The following is a 19,196-nucleotide window of genomic DNA, read 5'->3' on the forward strand; positions in this document are numbered from 1 at the left end:
ATACATTAAACTGACGTTTGCGGGCAAGTATTTAATTATATTGCCGTGTTTTGGTGTAAATCATTTTAAATTGTATACTTACTGTTATATTCGTGGTTTACTCATTTATAATTATAAGCAACTAAAAAAATATATCAAAGTGTTGCCAGTTTTCTGTGTAATGTTGACAACTTGATAAGTACCAGGGGCGGCTCACTCCGCGATCCTTTCGCCGCGCTACAAGTACATGCCGGCAGCCGCGAGTTCGCGGCCCATTCACTGGCGACGACCTTCGCGCGGCGCAATAGAATTCAATGTCGTCTGCACGCGTGCGGCCCGTTTGTTAATGTAGGTAAGAATTTAGAATGGCGGCGTTTTGTGAACATCAAAGGAGTGAGCCTTCTGTACTTGTACTATATATTATATATTCTGTGTAAGTACTGCAATTTATTGGGTGTAGTCATTCTACCCGTAGTCTGAAAAAGATCAAATACAAAATATTCTCAAATACTTCATGAATTTACTATTCAGCATCAGTAGCATTAACCCCTCAAACGCCTAGTTCCAGATCAGTCCCAGAAAATTTAAACTTTAGTTTACAGATTGAAGGTTATTAATTTTTGACAACGGCGTTCCAGGCGTTAAGGTATCGAAAAAACAACAAAGAGAACTGTTTTTATTTATTTATTATAAAGAGTCTTCGCTTTTCGTACATTAAGCATCCAGACCAGACGAAACGACAGTGTTCGCGTTCCTAGACCTAGGTATACTAGTATAGCACATGTACCTACGTATGTACTTACAAAACCAGGGCATCAAAAAAGCGCAGGCTCGCGCGGCGCGGCATTTCGTAACGTCTGGCTGCGATTCACTAACCTATGCTACCAGTTTGCTCATATGGCCAGCCAGTATAATTCTGACTTTAAACAATGTCTACTGCTAATGATAATAATAAATTAATAATACAATGTTTATAGACCGCATCATTTAGATGCGCGAATTTGACATATGGACGTAGTTACACGAAAACGTTCCAATACACTTATTTTTTTAAGGGATAGGAGGCAAACGAGCAGACAGGTCGCCTGATGGTACGCGATCACTGCTGCCCGTGGACACCGAAACACCAGAAGTGTTGGAGGTGCGTTGCCGGCCTTTAAGATGGGTGTACGCTGTGATATTGAAAATGTCTCAGATCACAAGTAATTCTCGGCCGAAGCAAAGCCGCGGGTAACAGATGTAGCACACTAGTTGGATAAACTTTATCGCATCGGTGCGTCCCTATCGTACTTACAAATAGTGCAAAAAGGACGGCCTGACGTTATATCGTTTATCATGCGACCGTACTTGCCTGCCTGATCTGAGTATTTCTTGTTTACTTTTGGTTTGTATACTATTTTGTCTGTCCGATGGACACGTCGCCTTCTGTTTCTTTACGGAGAACAGAAAACAAATACGCTGTCTTACAGCGGAATGTTTGTGAATGTATGGACTGCCATTCGGTTTTTACGCAACTCCCGAAGTGCTTAAAAGTGTTTTAGTTTGGGATTAATTGCTCAAAGGGCTTAAGTTGAGTTGTGAAACTTTTAATCAGCGGTTTATTATGCGTCATAAATGTGTTTGAGTTGGGTTAAAGCAGAGACAGGTTAGTAATAAAGATTGATAGAATATGGTACCTATCTGTTTTGTGTTACTGAAGTAAGTTTACATACGTACAATCGTACATTTCACGCCTATATTCCCAAAAAAGTTAGGCAGAGCACAACTGCTCGTTTCAGTGCCACTCTTAGAAAAAAAAGGCTGAAAAGAAAACTAATTGCAGTGACAGGTTGCTAGCACACACCACAGTTTAATCCATATTCCACAGTCGACTTCTATGACACCCACGGGCGAAATTCTTAACCCACCAAACGGAAGTTGAAGTAAATTGATCACAGAAAATGCGACAAGCGTTTAAATCAGTTACATTGCAAATGTACAATTTTGCAACGATTACAAAGATCGCGACTGGAACTTTCATCAAGAATTGGATGGTCTTTACAACTTACTTGTCTTGGGTAAAGATTTATTAAAGCATGTAGGTGTACAGTTGGTCTGAGTCACTGGACGATTAAGGCGCTTTTTAAAGGATCCGTTACTTTTTATTATTGTTCTACAGGGTAATAATGCCAAAATCGTCCGTACTGTACTAAAGTCTTGTAGTGATCTGTATAACTAAAAGTCAAGCGAAAAAGTTGAGTTTTAGTAAACTAGTAGTTTACCTTACTATAACAACACCACTTCCACAGAAAGTTTCCCCTGTATAGGTTAAGAGATGGCTATAGTATCTCAATCACTAAATTTAATACGTACGTCGAAATATCAAGAATATCCTGATGTAAACAGAACAGACTGGTCATAAGAATAAGTATCTCAATGATCTCTTAAATGATGATTAGGTACTCCTATCCTATTTGTTTGTTCATACGTTTAACTACTAATTAGCAAGTAAAAACTGCTCATTATTACCTAGTTTAGCTGCCGCTTTTAAAAGCAACGGGCACAAGGTTACGTCGAATGACGAGACGATAACCTTTCTCGAAGATGACATAACATCGATTGACATTATGATAACCTGAATCAAAAGTAAATATCAGTTTGCACTTGGGAGGATTGAGGGCCGATCACGCCGAATGAAAACCTTGTGGTATCGTATTACAACTTCGAAAAATGTTTGATGTTTAACTGCCAATTTTTATTTAGTTTAACACGTTTTTAAAATTATTATTTTTAAAGAGGCGCGCCCTGGCGAATCCTTTAGTCAGATTGGTGAACCTTTTAAATATTCAGTTGATTTCAGGTTTTGGTGATATCCTACAGGGTTTTAAAATAGCCATCGTTGCTTATTGAACAAACCTGGAGGTGCAAACGTCAAAATGGCTTGTATGGACATTTTGGTAGTATTTACTTTATGTTTGTGTACGTTGCGTTGCAAGTTGCAAAGCTTATTTTAGTTAGACCATGGGCCCATTTCTCAAAGCTGAAAGTTACAAGAGGAAGTATCTTTTCAACTTGTCATATTAAACATTGACTCCCAATTGTAAAAATTGTAGTTTCGAGAAATTGGCCACATATCGATATTGCACCGCAGGCGTGCGAGACGTGAACTTTAAATCGGTTTATCTCTACGCCAATTTCAGACGCCGCACAAAAAGAGTGTTGCCAACATCATGCCACTAATATCATAATTAAAATGCCAATAATAGCAACCCCGTAGCCATAAAACAGGCCACGTGTCACCAGGGGAGCAGCCCTCGCGGGGGTGAGAACTGACTTAAAGCGAAAAGGTTGTAAGTTGGTTTGAAACTATTGCAAAGATAGGACTTTGTCATGATAACGGAAGTGTGGCCTTGGGCTTCCCCTGTAATTAACGCGAATTGGGTTTACGGACAACTGTGGGGCTTGATCGTATTGGGTTCCGCGTACTCGCGTAGTATTATAAGGAGTAATCAAATCGCGTACTGTTTTAAATTGAAGTAGATATCATACACGAAAGAAAAAACGGCAAGGCCCACTGGTGGCCGAGCCGGGAATCGAACCCGGGTCTTCAGCTTACGTGGCTAACGTCTTTACAAAACAGATGCCACGCCCTCCGTTGTTTGTTCCCTAGTCGCGTACTGTTTGTTTTGTAGAATGTAGGTACTTACCTATAGACGTCAGTGTCTCCATAGCATCTAGGCTGATATGAATTGCGATCTTGCGGGTCATTCCATTCCATATATCTCGGACTGTACGGACTTGTAGGTGAGAAGACAGTTCACGTCAAATAGTCAGTAGGTGCATAGTGAGTTAAGTTATAGTGTGATAGCAAAGGCCAGTGTCATAATCCTGATAAGACGATAGGACACCAAACATCCCATCTCATAGGAATTTGGACGACATTATAAACAAAGTGGAAAAAGGTACCTTGGTGGCTTCTTTTACGCGCCTTAAAAAGTTTCAGTGTAGATAGGTATTGTCGCTTTTACGGGTTTGGAAACATGAGAATCAGTCCAAAATGTATGAGAAAAAAGATGTTTAATTTCTCTAAAATCTCATGTTTATAGTCTATATTACATAATCTGAAGAAAACACATTCTTTAATATAATCTCATGTTTATAATGATAACATCTGTATGCACTGCAATATTAAAGCACACAAAGATAAAGTTATTATCTAGTTTTGATTTTTATTAGGTTGTATAAACAACATAAAAAGTAGAATTTGTATTGTGCATAATAGAACTTATTTATGTGACTGGTGCATAATGAGAGTCATCATCATCAGCCCGCTGCAGTCCACTGCTGGACATAGGCCTCCCCCAAGGTACGCCACAGAGCCCGGTCTGCTGCTTTATGCATCCAGTTTCCGCCGGCCCCCCTATGCAAATCATCCCGCCATCTAGCCAGAGGGTGTCCCACACTACGTTTACCAAGACGCGGTCTCCACTCCAGAACACGCTTGCTCCAGCGGTTATCGGTTCTGCGACATATGTGGCCAGCCCATTGCCACTTCAACCTACTAACTTTCAGAGCTATGTCGGTCACCTTGGTTCTCTGGCGGATCACTTCGTTCCGAATTTTGTCCCTCAGAGACACTCCAAGCATAGCTCTTTCCATAGCACGTTGAGCGACTTTAAGCTTGTGGATTAGCCCCACAGTCAGAGTCCACGTCTCGCATCCGTACGTCATAACAGGAAGGACGCACTGGTCGAAAACTTTCGTCTTTAGGCTCTGTGGTATATCTGACGAAAATATGTGGTGTAACTTCCGAAACGCTGCCCAACCCAACTGGACCCTCCTATCGGCTTCCTTTTCGAAGTTGTATCTACCCAACTGCATTAACTGCCCAAGGTATACATATTCCTTGACAACTTCGAGAGGCGTGCCGTCGATGATTACTGGCTCCGGAATGACGAGATCATTAAACATGACCTTCGTCTTGTCCAGGTTCATCCGGAGACCAATTCGTTGGGAGGCTACATTTAGGCTGTGCAGCATTTCTTGGACTTCCTGCAGCGATTCTGCCATGATCACGATATCATCTGCAAACCTCAAGTGCGAGATGTATTCACCATTTATATTTATGCCCCGTCTGTTCCAGTTTAAAGTCTTAAAGATGTCTTCCAATACATTCGTAAACAGTTTCGGGGATATAACATCCCCTTGCCTTACTCCTCGATGTAATGGAATCGATCTTGTTTGACTGTTCTGTACTTGGACGGACATAGTTGCGGCGTCATACAGGCTTTTTAGCACCTCGATGTATCGATAGTCAACTTGGCATCGCTTCAGAGAGTCCAGAACAGACCAGGTCTCGACAGAGTCAAAGGCCTTCTCATAGTCCACGAAAGCTAGACACAGAGGCTGGTTATACTCCTGGGTCTTTTGTATAATCTGTCTCACTGTGTGAATGTGGTCTATGGTGCCAAATCCTCTACGAAACCCGGCCTGCTCCGGTGGTTGGAAGTCGTCTAAACGCCGCGTCAGCCTATTTGTGATGACCCTCGAGAACAGCTTGTACACGTGGCTCAGGAGCGATATAGGGCGGTAGTTCTTGAGAAGAGTCTTATCCCCCTTCTTGAAAAATAAAACTACCATGCTCCTGCTCCACGCACTTGGAGTTCTCCCTTCGTGGAGAACGGAGTTAAATATGCGCTGCAGCTGCCTAAGGACAGGAGTTCCCCTATCCTTAGGAGCTCAGTCGTAACCCCGTCCTCTCCCGGGGCTTTTCCATTTTTAAGTTGTTTGAGGGCCAGCTCAAGTTCGTCAATGCTGACGTCGGGAAGTTCGTCGGTATAGTGTCGGACTAAAGTAGCTCGGGGATCGCTGGAGACAGGTTCAGGTTGCGGAGATTGCGAGGCATATAACTGGCCATAGAAGTCTTCCACCTCCGAGAGTATCTCTGGCTTAGAAGAGACGAGACGGCCATCGGCGGTAGTCAGTTTAGACATATGGCTCCTCCCGAGACGCTTCATGAATACTTTGGGACCTCGGTTTTGCTCTATGGCCTCCGTAATGAGGTGTGTATTTGAAGCCCGAAGATCCCGCCGTACCGCTTTTCGAATATGTCTCGTGAGGGCTCGTTGATCTGCCACCGTGGCCTGTGTATTTTCGCGTCTCACTCTCATGAGTTCCAGAGTCCCGTCCGAAAGTTTGGACTTCCTGCCCCCATGCCTATTCCGGCAGAACCTGTTACCCACATCCCTCATAGCTTCCACTACACCACTCAAGTCCTCGTCAACATCGCACTGGGTTTCCAGCACATCGAAACGGTTTTTAAGTTCCAATTGGAATCTCTCGAAGCCCGCAATGGCATGGACCATAGTAGGCCGGAGGGTGGACTTTATCAGACGGGTGCGTTCCCGCTTGAAGTTTATATTCAGAGTGCCTCGTACGAGTCGGTGATCACTCCCGGTGTTGAACCTATTTATCACTGAGACATCTCTAAATATACGCCTCTTATCCGCCATGATAAAGTCGATCTCGTTTTTTGTCACATTGTCGGGGCTCCGCCAGGTCCACTTTCTCTGGGGCTTCTTCTTGAAAAACGAATTCATCAAGAATAGCCCCTCACGCTCTAAGAAGTTAACCAGCATCTGCCCCCTGTGATTCCTATTACCAACACCATGCGCTCCTATAACCGATTCGGTGTCCGTGCGTACTCCCACTTTGGCGTTGAAGTCCCCCATGACAACATTGATGTGAGCCTTCGAGGTGTTATGTAGGGCTTTGCCTATGTCCTCGTACATGGCTTCCACCTCACCATCCAAGTATGCGGCGGTCGGCGCATATACCTGTACGACCTTAAGATAATATCTATCAGTCAATTTAAGTACGAGGTACGCTACCCTTGCCGACACACTGGAGATTTCTACAATGTTGTCAGTGAGGGCCTTGTTCACGAGGAATCCGACACCCCCTTGGGAGAGGTTGTCGCCTTCTCGAAAGTAGAGTAGATGGCCTGATTCTAAAGTTACTGTGTCCTCCCCCTCTCTTCGGACTTCAGATAGCCCCAGAACGTGCCATCGTATCTTGTTTAACTCCACCTCCAATTCGGCTAGATGTTCGTTGAGCCGCAGAGTTCGTCCGTTATACGTAGCCAAAGTCAATGTTTTGTGATTTTGGTAGCCGTCCGTAGCCCGGGGATTCTTAGCACCCCGTGCCGCACCGACGCTATGACCGCTACCGTAGTCAAGCCTGGTGCGGCGGCCGGGAACTGGGGGCCATTTGGTCTGTGTACCTATCATTGAAGGGTAATGCCCTAATCGCCACGCTGGGCAGGCGGGTTGGCGATCGCAGTGAGTTGCTAAGAGAACCAGAAAATGCTGCTGCCCATTTCCTGGTTTACGGAAGCTTCAGATCTTCTACCTCTTATATTATTAGTCGCCTTGTACGACACCCGAAGTGTGATGGGTTGGTGCTATTCTACTCTGCCGGACACCACGCAGCAATGAGAGTCATCAGTGTTATTTTATGAAACAAGCTGAAAGGAGAGTTTCATAATAAGATAACACGGGTGTTTTGATGCCTAATTATATACAGAGTGGGGCCTGTAACAAAGGCGAAGAATTGAACTGTAGGCTATTCTCCTTAATTTATACTGATCAACATTTGATCAGTGACTTTTAAAAATTATGAAGTCTTTAAATTTTTAATTTTTCATACAAAATAAATATTAGCTTCAATGTACGCCATTATTGTTGTCATTGACGTTGTCTGTCACACTTTAGACTTAACAGAATTCGCAATACATTACCTCTTAGAAAAAACTTTCAAGGGTGATAAAAATCAAAATACAAGTTATTTTTAAAAGTCACCGAACAAATGTTGATCAGTATAAGGAGAATAGCCTAGAGTTCAATTCTTCGCCTTTGTTACAGGCCCCACTCGAATAGTTCCATATATAACTTTATCTTCATCCATATAATAGTTTTACAATATTTACAGACCTAATATAGGAATAAAGCAAAGATATTCCTATCTTACCTTTGTACAGACATAAGTTGCTTTAATATTAATAGTATTATAAGTTCATTACCACATACAGCTTTACTTGTTTACAAAGTTCTAAAATTTTATTAACAACATACAACACTTGAAATAACTTAAGAAAAACATGACTTGAATGTTAACAAATGTTTTGCCTGGCGAAAATTAAATTATCAATTCAGGGTCTGTAAGATCTAGGCCACTCTTTAAGATACATACAAAGCATGAGCATTTGCATATCTCTCAGTGTGGCGTCGCTTAGTATTCTGAATGTAGCAATGTGGCAGAGAGATGAACATTACTTTATGTATTTCATTACTGTGTGTGGTTTAGCGTTTACATGTTGATGGTCCAATGCAGATATTATGTATGTATAGATTGAATACATTTTAATTCATGAATAGGATTTGCAAATATAAGTAATTTGATATTTCTGATGGAAAGAAGCTTTAGTTGCAAAATCTTGATGTGTCAGTGTTAGAAAAAACTTTGGCATGGTCTCTGCAATAACCTCCTGGGGTTCAATGTCCTAATACTAGGAAAAAATACCTACGATGAAATTTGAATCTAAATACCTCCGCGCCACGCCACGATGCGTCTCCTCAGTACATTTTGTATAGGAAGGAAATTTGAATCTATGATAAATGGAATTGAGGTGCTTTGGTTTCTATTCGTTCGATTTTCAAACAAAAGAAATTCAGCCCTATTTTCTAGTACCATACATACATACATACAATCACGCCTGTATCCCATGAAGGGGTAGGCAGAGCACATGAAACTACTAAAGCTTCAGTGCCACTCTTGGCAAATAAGGGGTTGAAAAAAAATCGAAACTGTGACATACTATTAGTACAATTGATTCAAATTTGTTTGGCAATTTTTTTGTATGGTGGGCCGCTAGAGGATAATGGTCATCTAGTAAATAAACTTGTGGCATGGTTTCTGCAATAATAGACATCTGCTAAATATACAAACAAAAACTAATTATAAAAGTCTGATTGATTCATTGATTATTGCTGAGCCAGCAGAATAGATTTTAGACTGTGTTTTTTTTATTATTTACAATAAAATATATGAGTAATATATCAGCTTTTAAGATGAATGCAACAACAAAATATAATATGTAGTTAACAATGTTTACATACCTAGTAGTAAACATAAAATTAGTAAATGTTCAAAAATCATAAATATTATTTACTTGATTTAAACATGACCTAGCCCTTCCTGTTACAAATTTATTTAGAAATTTTAATTACACCTAAGTATATAAATAGGTTGTACATATGCTACCATTCTTCCTATGCCATATTCCTTACGTACCCTACCCTTAATTATTCTTCTTCATATTTATCTTTTCTATTATGTTTCAGTATGTTAATCTTCTATTCTATCTCTATTCTTCTATCTTCACATAAAACCTGGTAAACATTCAATTAAATTAATAAAAATATGTACCTAATTATAAACCAATAAGATTGATTCATTTGTCAAACAGTCATCTCTTAATAAATAAGTTAGTCAGTGTGAATTCCCAACACTCATAGAATAAGGCGGAGGAATAATTCTTATTGTCTTCATCACAGAAAATCTCAAGAAAACATAACAGGGTGTTGAGAATGTAAATAAAGAAGGGTAAAAGTATATTTCGCAGTTTATAGAGTCATAGCGAGATTGCCCTCCGCCGGGCTTAACAAGGGGTGGGACGGGAGTAGCCCGATCCCGATACTACGAGACCCGCATTTATTATTACGCCCGCACCGCAAGACGTGTTTACTACACCACGACGCCTTTCGCGATCATCGTCAACAATTCCTATCAATAATCCAATACAACCTTACCTCTCAAATATCCTGCAACGCCGAACGCCGCGAGTCGAAGTCGAGAACAAAATCCTTGCACAACCACAAAATGAACTCAAACCTCTACGCAAAAGAAACACACTTGCACCCGCGAAACACTATCTATTCTAAGGAAAATGAACACTGAAAACAATATCACAAACAAATTATGTCATAAAACGTCCAATAATCCTGTGTGTATTGAGAAAAATAATTCATTTCCTAATAAGAATACCGGTTCGCAAACTACACAGCCACCACTACAAAAATCTTTACAAAACTGAAGAATTTTTGATTTGACGATGGCGGCGCCACAGTCGTCGCGCAGGCGCTGTCAAAATTAAAGCTAAACTTGAAATAAAAAAAATGCGCATTACGATAAATCAAATAAATTTAAATATTACATAAATAAAAAGAGTAATTAATCTGGCAAAATTAAATTGATGATTATAATTATTTTTTCATTTAAAACACACGTAATTATTTTACTCCGAAACTAGTAAACAACAACGAAACATTCGTATAAAGGAATGTTACGACATGAGGCGTTTCATAGTATTTTAACTAAAAGCGTGCTTGTGAACTGTGTTTGAGGAAGATAAAAAAATACGCTTGTAGTTATGAAACTGTCAAAAAACTTCTCATTGTCGTGTTGTTATCGCTTGATTCCAACATACAATTATTTATATTTATTTTCCACTTTTCACAATGTTAGACGACGTGAAACGTGTCATACTGGTATTGTCGGGAAAAGGCGGTGTGGGAAAATCTACTGTGAGCACTCAGCTGGCTTTAACATTGAAGGAAAGAGGTTATAAGGTGAGAAGTTTCGACTTAGTTTTTCGTATAACTATTGTTTAAATTTGTACATTTAACTTCATAAAACACAATTACATCATTTACTGTGAGTATCGGCTACTTAAAAGACAATAGTGACTCCTAATATTTCATCAGGTTGGACTTCTAGACGTCGACTTATGCGGTCCCAGTGTGCCTTATTTACTGAATCTTGAGAACCAGAGCGTCCACCAAGGGCCTCAGGGATGGGTGCCCGTGTACACAGACACAGAACAGAGGCTCGGGGTCATGTCCATAGGCTTCCTGTTAAGTTCTCGCAATGATGCGGTAGTATGGAGAGGGCCAAAGAAGACCTCCATGATTAAGCAGTTTTTGGAGGATGTGCAGTGGCAGGAGCTTGATTATCTTGTTATAGATACTCCACCTGGTATGTTATTTTTATTATAAAATGCTTGTATTTTATGAACAAGCTATAATTATGTGGTAATTTCTCCTTTTACATTTTCTTGTACCTACATAACTTGATAAAGCATTATCTGCAACTTTTTGTCTTCAACAGATAAGGTCTAAATGTATAACTATGAATCACAGATTTTTAAAATTGTTGTGTCAAATATATACACCTTACCTGCCCACAAAACTAAAAATAATTTGTGTCGCTTAACTTCCAAACCTGGGTAAATCCATTCCGCTTTATGGTTGAATATATAAAAAAAAATACAATATGATCTGAAAGATATTCAACCTTACAGTAGAATGGATTTACCCGGAGGAGTTTTGAAGTTAAGTGACACATTTGGAAAATAAGATTTATAATAAATAACCCCTAAATAGCCTTTATTTCAGATGTTTTGTTACATTTCATTTTGTTGTTAACACACATATATTATATTTCCTAATTTTTGTCTGTATGCCTTTTGTAGGCAAAGGCCTCCCCTAACTCCTTCCATTTGTCTCTGTCTTTTGTTACTGTAGTCCAGGAACTTCCTGCTGCACGCTTTATCTCATCTTCCCATCTTCTTCTTGGCCTGCCACGTTTCCTCTTTTTGTATTTAGTGAACCAGTACATTATCGTTTTAGACCACTTTTCTTTCCCTCTTATTGTGTGACCTGCCCATTGCCATTTTAACTTTTTAATTGTTGTAGTAATATCTTTTGTTTTAGTACATTTCTTTATATCTATGTTTCTAACTTTATCGGATAACCGCTTTCCCATCATGCTTCTCTCCATAGCGTTTTGACATATTTCTAGCTTTTTGTAGTGGGATTTGTTTAGTGCCCATGTTTGGCAACCATAAGATTTATTCAAAAATAAATATTAGATTCTATGATTAGTAAATGTATATGTTTTTATATTTTCTAATCCTGTTTCAGGCACGTCAGATGAGCACATAACAGTGATGGAGAACTTGCGGCAAGTGCCCCAGTGTTCCGCCATATTGGTGACCACTCCGCAGCAAGTCGCCATTGAGGATGTCAGGAAGGAAATCACTTTCTGCAGAAAGACTGGTATTCCCATTACGGGAATCATTGAGAATATGAGTGGGTGAGTTGCGTTTATTATTTTTATTAAGTCTGTCATCATCATAGCCTGAACATGTCTTGAAAGAAAACATTAAAATAATAAACATTTAATAATATTCACATGAGAAAATTATGTTTTTGCTATACCCTTTCAGGGTTCATGTACCTATTGTAAAATGTATATGATGCAAATAAAGGACTATTAATGTACCTATCCAATGAAACTATGACAAGCTACTATGATGAAGCTATGTGATTCTTCATCACATTTCACCTACTCAAAGGTTAGCTGGAAGAAATCCCTTAAAGGGATAAGTTCGCCTTTCTACTTTCTATTCTGTGTCATATTTGTGTTTTGTACAATAAAGAGTTTATACATACATACATACAAGCATAAAGTTGATAAAGTTTATTTATCAAATTTAACTTTTCCAGCTATGAATGCCCAAACTGCAGCGAATGCACAAACATCTTCTCCAGCGGGGGTGGGAAGTCCCTAGCCGAGTATGCCAAGATCCCTTTCCTCGGCAGTGTACCGATTGACCCACGAGTGGGCAAGCTGGCCGGGCAGGGGCTGGCCGCAGTCACAGAGCTCCCAGACTCTACTACTAGCAAAGTGTTTGATGAGTTGGTGAGGACGCTAGCACAGAATGATAGGGCATAGAAAATGGTTTATGTGAAATAATAAACTAGGTATAAATATTATTTGGAAATCTTACACAATAGGCTAGTTTCCTATACTCAAAATATTTTCTGCAGTGCACGACATAAAGCGCCATATAATTAGAAGACAAATATGGACAGAAGTTATGTTTTCATAATTTCTATTTAATAAGTCAAAGAGAAAGATATAAAGTTAATTAATTGACTGTGACGTCACTCAGTATTTTTATAGTAATTCTATATTAGCAAATTGTTTAGACAAAAAGAAGCTGATTTGACTAGTAGGAAACTAGCCTATTGAACCTCAGATAGTAAACTCAATAAGGCTTGTATTGTATTATACATAAACCTTAGAGTAAAAGTTGTAAAGCATAGATAACCATAGACTCAAAGCAAAACTTTCGAGACCATTCCTTAGGTTTTTTAGATATTGTAATGTAAATAAAACCAACTTCGAAAACACAATGACATTTATTACGCAACTACAAACATAATATGTAAATTTGAAAGACATTGAATTGTATATAAACATTATAAAATACATATTTTTTTCTAACATCAATATTTTATTAATTTATTATATAAAAGATGTATATAAAAATGTACACATGAAGACACTTAGATATACCTAAACCTTGACTTGTTAAGATGAGGTTTACTTTGGCATGTGTCTTCATTGGTTCACATTTACCCTGATATTGTATGATTTGGCTTGTTATCGTTACAAATAAATTGACTAAAGATCAACATTTTTATATAAAACTACCCTAAAAGTCTGACCTATTCGAGATCACATTTTTTTCTTTGTATTTTTTGTATTTAGTTGTTTCCACAACTGTTCTGACTACATTTTAAATGATACCCTTTCTCCGATTGATCCCTGAATGGAATGACTGAACCCAGTTCAGTATGACATTATGCCTAAACCTCTATAAATATCTAAAAGCTAATTTTACAATTATGAATTTGATTAGACAAGATATTTTCGATTACTTAACCAAACATTAATTCAAAGGTTTGTCTCGCACGAGTTCTTATAACTTTCAAAATGTTTAACCTAAAATCGACATCGTCCTTTTCTCAACGTCGGCTACAGAACTCGAAAGCATGCTCCAACAGCTAAGCACGCTAAGCCTCGAGATCGGATTGCAAATGAACATGTCAAAGACCAAACTAATGACGAACAGTGCCAAATGTAGGATTCAAGTTGACGGCGGAAGAATTGAATATGTCCATGAGTACATTTACCTATCTGGGCCAAATAGTCTCTTTCCAGGCACGACAAGAAAAGGAGGTCGCAAGACTTACCGAAAATGCCTGGAAGAGCTATTGGTCCATGAAGGAATATATGAAGGGAGACCTCCCCATATCGCTGAAACGAAAACTCATGGATATGTGCATTCTTCCGATCCTGACCTACGGCGCCCAGACTTGGTCTTTGACTAATGCTCAAAAGCTTTCCCTCAAGGTTTGCCAGAGGGCGATGGAGCGCAGCATCCTTGGTGTCAAACTGACTGACAGGATTAGAAACTCCATCTTGCGCTCCAAAACCAAAGTAGCCGACGTAGCCCTGACAGCCGCTAAGCTTAAATGGGACTGGGCCGGACACATCTACCGCATCATGCCAAACGACCTGTGGGCCAAGAGAAGTACCGAATGGACACCAAACATAGTGCGGCGTGACGGCAGACCGCGAAGGAGATGGCGGCACGATCTTGACGTCTTTCGAAAAGATTGGCCAAGCATTGCCTTAAACCGAGACGCGTGGAAGAAAGAGAGGGAGGCCTTTGCCCAGCAGTGGGACACAACAGGCTAACAAATAAATAATAATAACCTAAAATAGTTGAAAAGCTCAACGTACTGGCCTCTTCAGTAACTTTAAATGTGTTACAGTCAAGCACTTTGAATCCTAGGCCACAGTAGACCTTTTCATAGCAAGCTTCAAAGTAACTTTTAGAACAAACTAGCTTTTGCCCGCGGTTTCACTCGCGTTAACTCCAAAAAAAATCACGTCAATTCGTTGCTTCGTTTTGCCGTGAGAGACGGACAAACAAACAGACACACACACTTTCCCATTTATAATATAACTCTTTTGCCCGCGGCTTCGCTCGCGTTAGAAAGAGACAAAACGTAGCCTATGTCACTCTCCGACCCTTCAACTTTCTCCACTTAAAAAATCACGACAATTCGTCGTTCCGTTTTGCCGTGAAGGACGGACAAACAAACATACACACACACTTTCCTATTTATAATATTAAATATGGATAAAGCAGGGTGTCAATACAGGTACAGGGTACTAGTGTCTTTAGGATTCAAATTTTTGGGTTGGGTTGGTTGACCGTACATTGCACTGATTAATTAAAAAAAAACACCAGAACTAAACTACACTTTATGTCATATTTTAGATGAAGTCGCGCAAGTACAGATAGGTACCTATATTAAAAATACTTTAGCTAAACATATAAAAGACACTAAACATTTAAAATATACGTATAGGTCTGTTAAACCTCTGAATAGATAACTAAGTTAGTTAAAATCGAAGGAACAAATAAAATGTCAGTAACTGAATGATGTATAATGATAACACTATTTGCACAATACCAGTTTAAATGCACTTCTTAAAAATTTGGAAAATTAATTAAAAATCATGAAAAGATTATTTTATCTTAATACTATTTTTTGGTCGATTAAGGGCTAACCAGAAGTATTGTCCTCCTGATCAACATCCTATGGCGATAAAATATGAAACATCATATACCAGGGGTTCCCAATAAGGTCCGACCGAGATCTCGGTCTCGGTCTCGGCTCTCGGCCAAAATGGGCCGAGATTCTCGGTGAAACCGAGACTCAGATTTTGAATTTATTGCGCACTCGCATCCAATCGGTTTTTAGCTACCCTTTGATTACATCGCCCGTTTGGTATCCCGATTTTAGTGATTTTGGTAGGTTCTTTATCGATATTTCTCTATAAGCTATGGCGCCTGCTTACCATCAGGCGAGCCGTATACTTGTATATCACTGATGTCTGATGTAATCTATTTTGCTACGGTAGATAGGTAAGGGGTGCGGTAGGTTTGGGTAGTTACGGAACCAAACACTAAACACGGCCCGACATGCTCCTGGATTCCTGATTAATAGGCGAATTTCGGTTATGAAAACATTTTTTGCAAAAATTGCATGTTTTTCGCTGTTTTATAAATTCTCGGTCTCGGCCGAGAATCAAATTGAATCTAGTTCTCGGTCTCGTTCTCGGTCGGACCTTAGTTCCCAATTTTGGCACCCTAGACTGGTAGTAGGTACACGTACAGTGAGGAAATGAAATTTAATCTTCCTTATCATGTTTCGAGTTGAATCAAGTGCGCCTCGGAGGAAAAAGTTGGGAACCGCTGTCTTAGTGTAAGGCCTGAGTGGACGCTCAGAGCGGAGCGTTCGGCGGTACGTGCAGCGGGGCGGGCTCGCCTTCGACTCGATCAGGACACTTGTATAAGCTTCAATAGTTTGACATGCTCGCCGCACGCCCAATATGAGCGTGCACTGAGACCTTACACGTAGGTACATATATAGCGTCAGGCGGTCCGGTGCAACCGGCCTAAGTCGTTGACGCTTTCAATATTTATTTATACTTTATATAATCGCATTTTTGGCACGATATACTTACATGTATTAGATATATTTTTCTATTTATTTAGCCATACTTGCCAAACACCTTTACTAACAAATTATAAGCACCTTTCTCTTATACATTCGAGCGTAATTTAGAGACAGGCGCGATTTTCGAACTTCGGTGTTCGCGGTCCGCTGATAGCCATAGCGCTCGTATGTGGCACTCTCAATTTTTGGTTTCCCAAGAGATCTTTCCTCATTCTTTACTTAACAATAATTATTAAGCCAGCACTCCATATCAATGTTGATACAAGTATAGCGGCAAGTAAGTTTGAGTGAAATGTGGAGGGGATAGCTGCACATAGGGACGCATCGCATACCCTTCGACCCCTGTAGCCTGAGAGAAATGTTTTCGACTTCTGCGCTATAACGGTCAGCGCTAGAGTTTCCTGCCGCTGCTTGTAACCTTGAACTTTTTAAAATTGATGATTACCACGGTAGACTTAAAAAAATCCACCGCTAAGCCCATCTAAACTCAGTAGCCGTGTTAGGACTTCCCTAGGTCGTTAAGCAGAGTTGACCTGAACCAAAATGTCGTCGGGCAGCCACATGAACTGACGGATCTCCTCCTCAGAAGACGGGCAGCAGTGCGGCGGCGCCTTTTGCAGCATTTGACGGAGCTCCTGAGAAATAACGGTCAGTTTTATGAAAGATTGAAACGTGTGATAGCCCATATCAAGAATGGCCTTCTGGTGCCGTAGCCCAATGGCATTTCTGCGACGCGTAACGAAAACGAAACGCCGCGAAAGGTAGTCTGGCTCTGTCGCGCCAATACGCAAGAGCGATAGAGATAGATTATCTACGAGCGTTTCGTTTCGGCTACGTACCCTGCATGGTGTGTAAGCGAACAGTGTGTACAGGTTTCCATCGTAAGTATTTTCTCGGAAACGCTCGTATTTGTTCGTGCCAGTTCGGCCAACGTTAGAACTTCTTATACTTACTGAGGCTGACTGAAATAGCATAGGAGCGGTTTCGCACTACGTCTGATCCAAATCCGTGAAAGTAAGATCCGTCATAGTCGTAGAACTATTTGTATGGTAGTTTATACGGGCATTTACAGAAATTGGGACCCAAAATTAGTGACAGTTGTTAACAAAAATTAAGTCGATGTCAGTTTTGTGACGACAATTAAGAATAAAATTTGTCTAAAAACCAACTTTTTCATGTTCTAAATTGCTTATCGTCTATGTAATAGACAGAAAAACAATATTTTTATTGAAATTTCATGCTTAATTGTCGTCACAAACCTGACATCGAGTTAATTTTTTTTAACAAATGTAACTAATTTTGGGTCCCAATTTCTGAAAATGCCCATACACTACGAAGAATGACTGAAAGAAATCGGATGTACCTAGTGAATAAAGTACCATCCAAATAGTTCAATGGCTATGACGGATTTTATTTTCACGTAGTCGGATCGGTAGTGCAAAACCGCTCTTATTGCTATTTCAGTCAGTCTCAGTACAAAAAGTTGGCCGATCTGGCACGTCAAATACGAGATGTATTAAAACTAAAGGTCCAATTTTATAAGGATTGTCGGTGTTTATAAACGCCATGGCCCAATAACCATCACCATCATTTTTACACTGTACAAATTAGAAACGAAATGTTAGTTTGAAAATTAGTTTTGTATATAGTGTTGTATAGGTATAACTTAAATAAAAAGACTGTACATGGTGTTGTATAGGTATAACTTAAATAAAAAGACCTAACCCCCTCAGGCCGTTTTCACATTATCCGATCCGATATCGGATGTCGTACCGATATCCTACATCCGATAAAAGCTTCCTTTAGTGTCGGATGTAGGTCCGATAAAACGCATTGTTCCAAATCAATGAAGTATGATGTTTGATATTTAATAATTATAAGCACTATATTCCAAATATTATATTGTAAAATTAAAATAACGAGCATAAAAAATACTCAAGAGTGTCAGGCAAAATAAATAATTTTACATTCAACTATATCTACTAAAAGATGAAAAAACTAGTATCCGCAATTCGGACCGATGCATTAGAACTTTTTTTTTCAATGGAAATTGTCACTAATTTGAATTTCGATCATTAACAGCTGTTTAATAGACGCCATTTTTGTCACGCACACTACTACAAACATATACCTACATTATATACGCACACAAACAAATATTATCGGCCGACAACTGGCGGGGGGTCCGGCATGCCAAAAATGGTCGGAAGCGTCCTGCCGATATCGGCAGTTCGATGGTGCCTCGGACAAAAACTGTTGTAGGAGAGTGCCATCGGCATTAAATCCACAATCTTTGTCGTTCTATATCGTTTTTTAGTAATAATGATCTATTAAATACATAAATGAAGACCTGGAAGCGCATAAATCTTACATTTTACATCCTTCCTACATCCGATATCGGATCGGATAATGTGAAAACGGCCTTATTCATAAACGTACTCTAAAGTTGTCCCCGGGATGTCCCTTAGGGACATCCCGGCGTCCGATGCTTGTGGATAAAATAGAGGTTTCTTCTCTAAATTCCCAATCCTCCGACCAAAAAAAAAAGCTCTAAAGTTATCAAGCCGATAAAGTTCGTTTGTCCCTTTCCGACGTATTGGTGTGATAGAAAAGGACAAACGAACTTTATCGGCTTGATAACTTTAGAGTACGTTTATGATAAGGGGGTCAGTCAATTGAGTTATCTAGCTGGGGCTCTCTTGCTTCTTTATTTTAAAGTGAACTGACAGATAT

General features: G+C 39.7%; 3 protein-coding genes across 7 annotated transcripts in view; 1 reads left to right on the top strand and 2 right to left on the bottom strand.

Annotated features, from left to right (window-relative positions):
- Nucleotides 1–10,092, bottom strand: part of LOC125233239 (protein tweety-like) — a 190,455-nt gene extending 180,363 nt beyond the window's left edge. For all 3 annotated transcript variants that reach the window (XM_048139160.1, XM_048139159.1, XM_048139158.1), the window contains exon 1: nt 9,828–10,092. The gene's annotated coding sequence lies outside the window, so the exon portion shown is untranslated. The remainder of the gene's footprint in view (nt 1–9,827) is intronic.
- A 374-nt stretch (nt 10,093–10,466) lies between these two features.
- On the top strand, nt 10,467–13,559 carry LOC125233573 (cytosolic Fe-S cluster assembly factor NUBP2 homolog). The gene is made up of 4 exons (XM_048139628.1): nt 10,467–10,646; nt 10,782–11,052; nt 12,000–12,171; nt 12,585–13,559. The coding sequence occupies exons 1-4, from the start codon at nt 10,536–10,538 to the stop codon at nt 12,811–12,813; spliced, it is 783 nt and encodes a 260-aa protein (XP_047995585.1). The 5' UTR covers nt 10,467–10,535; the 3' UTR covers nt 12,814–13,559.
- Nucleotides 13,560–15,190: 1,631 nt separating this feature from the next.
- The window catches only part of LOC125233307 (cryptochrome-1), a 36,339-nt gene continuing 32,333 nt past the window's right edge, over nt 15,191–19,196 (bottom strand). For all 3 annotated transcript variants that reach the window (XM_048139272.1, XM_048139270.1, XM_048139271.1), the window contains one exon: nt 15,191–17,098. Coding sequence is in view for 2 of the 3 variants with exons in the window: in XM_048139270.1 (XP_047995227.1) it covers nt 16,982–17,098 (117 nt within the window). In the remaining variant the exon portion in view is untranslated. The remainder of the gene's footprint in view (nt 17,099–19,196) is intronic.

The sequence above is a fragment of the Leguminivora glycinivorella genome, chromosome 14 (assembly GCF_023078275.1).
Source record: "Leguminivora glycinivorella isolate SPB_JAAS2020 chromosome 14, LegGlyc_1.1, whole genome shotgun sequence".
Taxonomy (NCBI): Eukaryota; Metazoa; Arthropoda; class Insecta; order Lepidoptera; family Tortricidae; genus Leguminivora; species Leguminivora glycinivorella.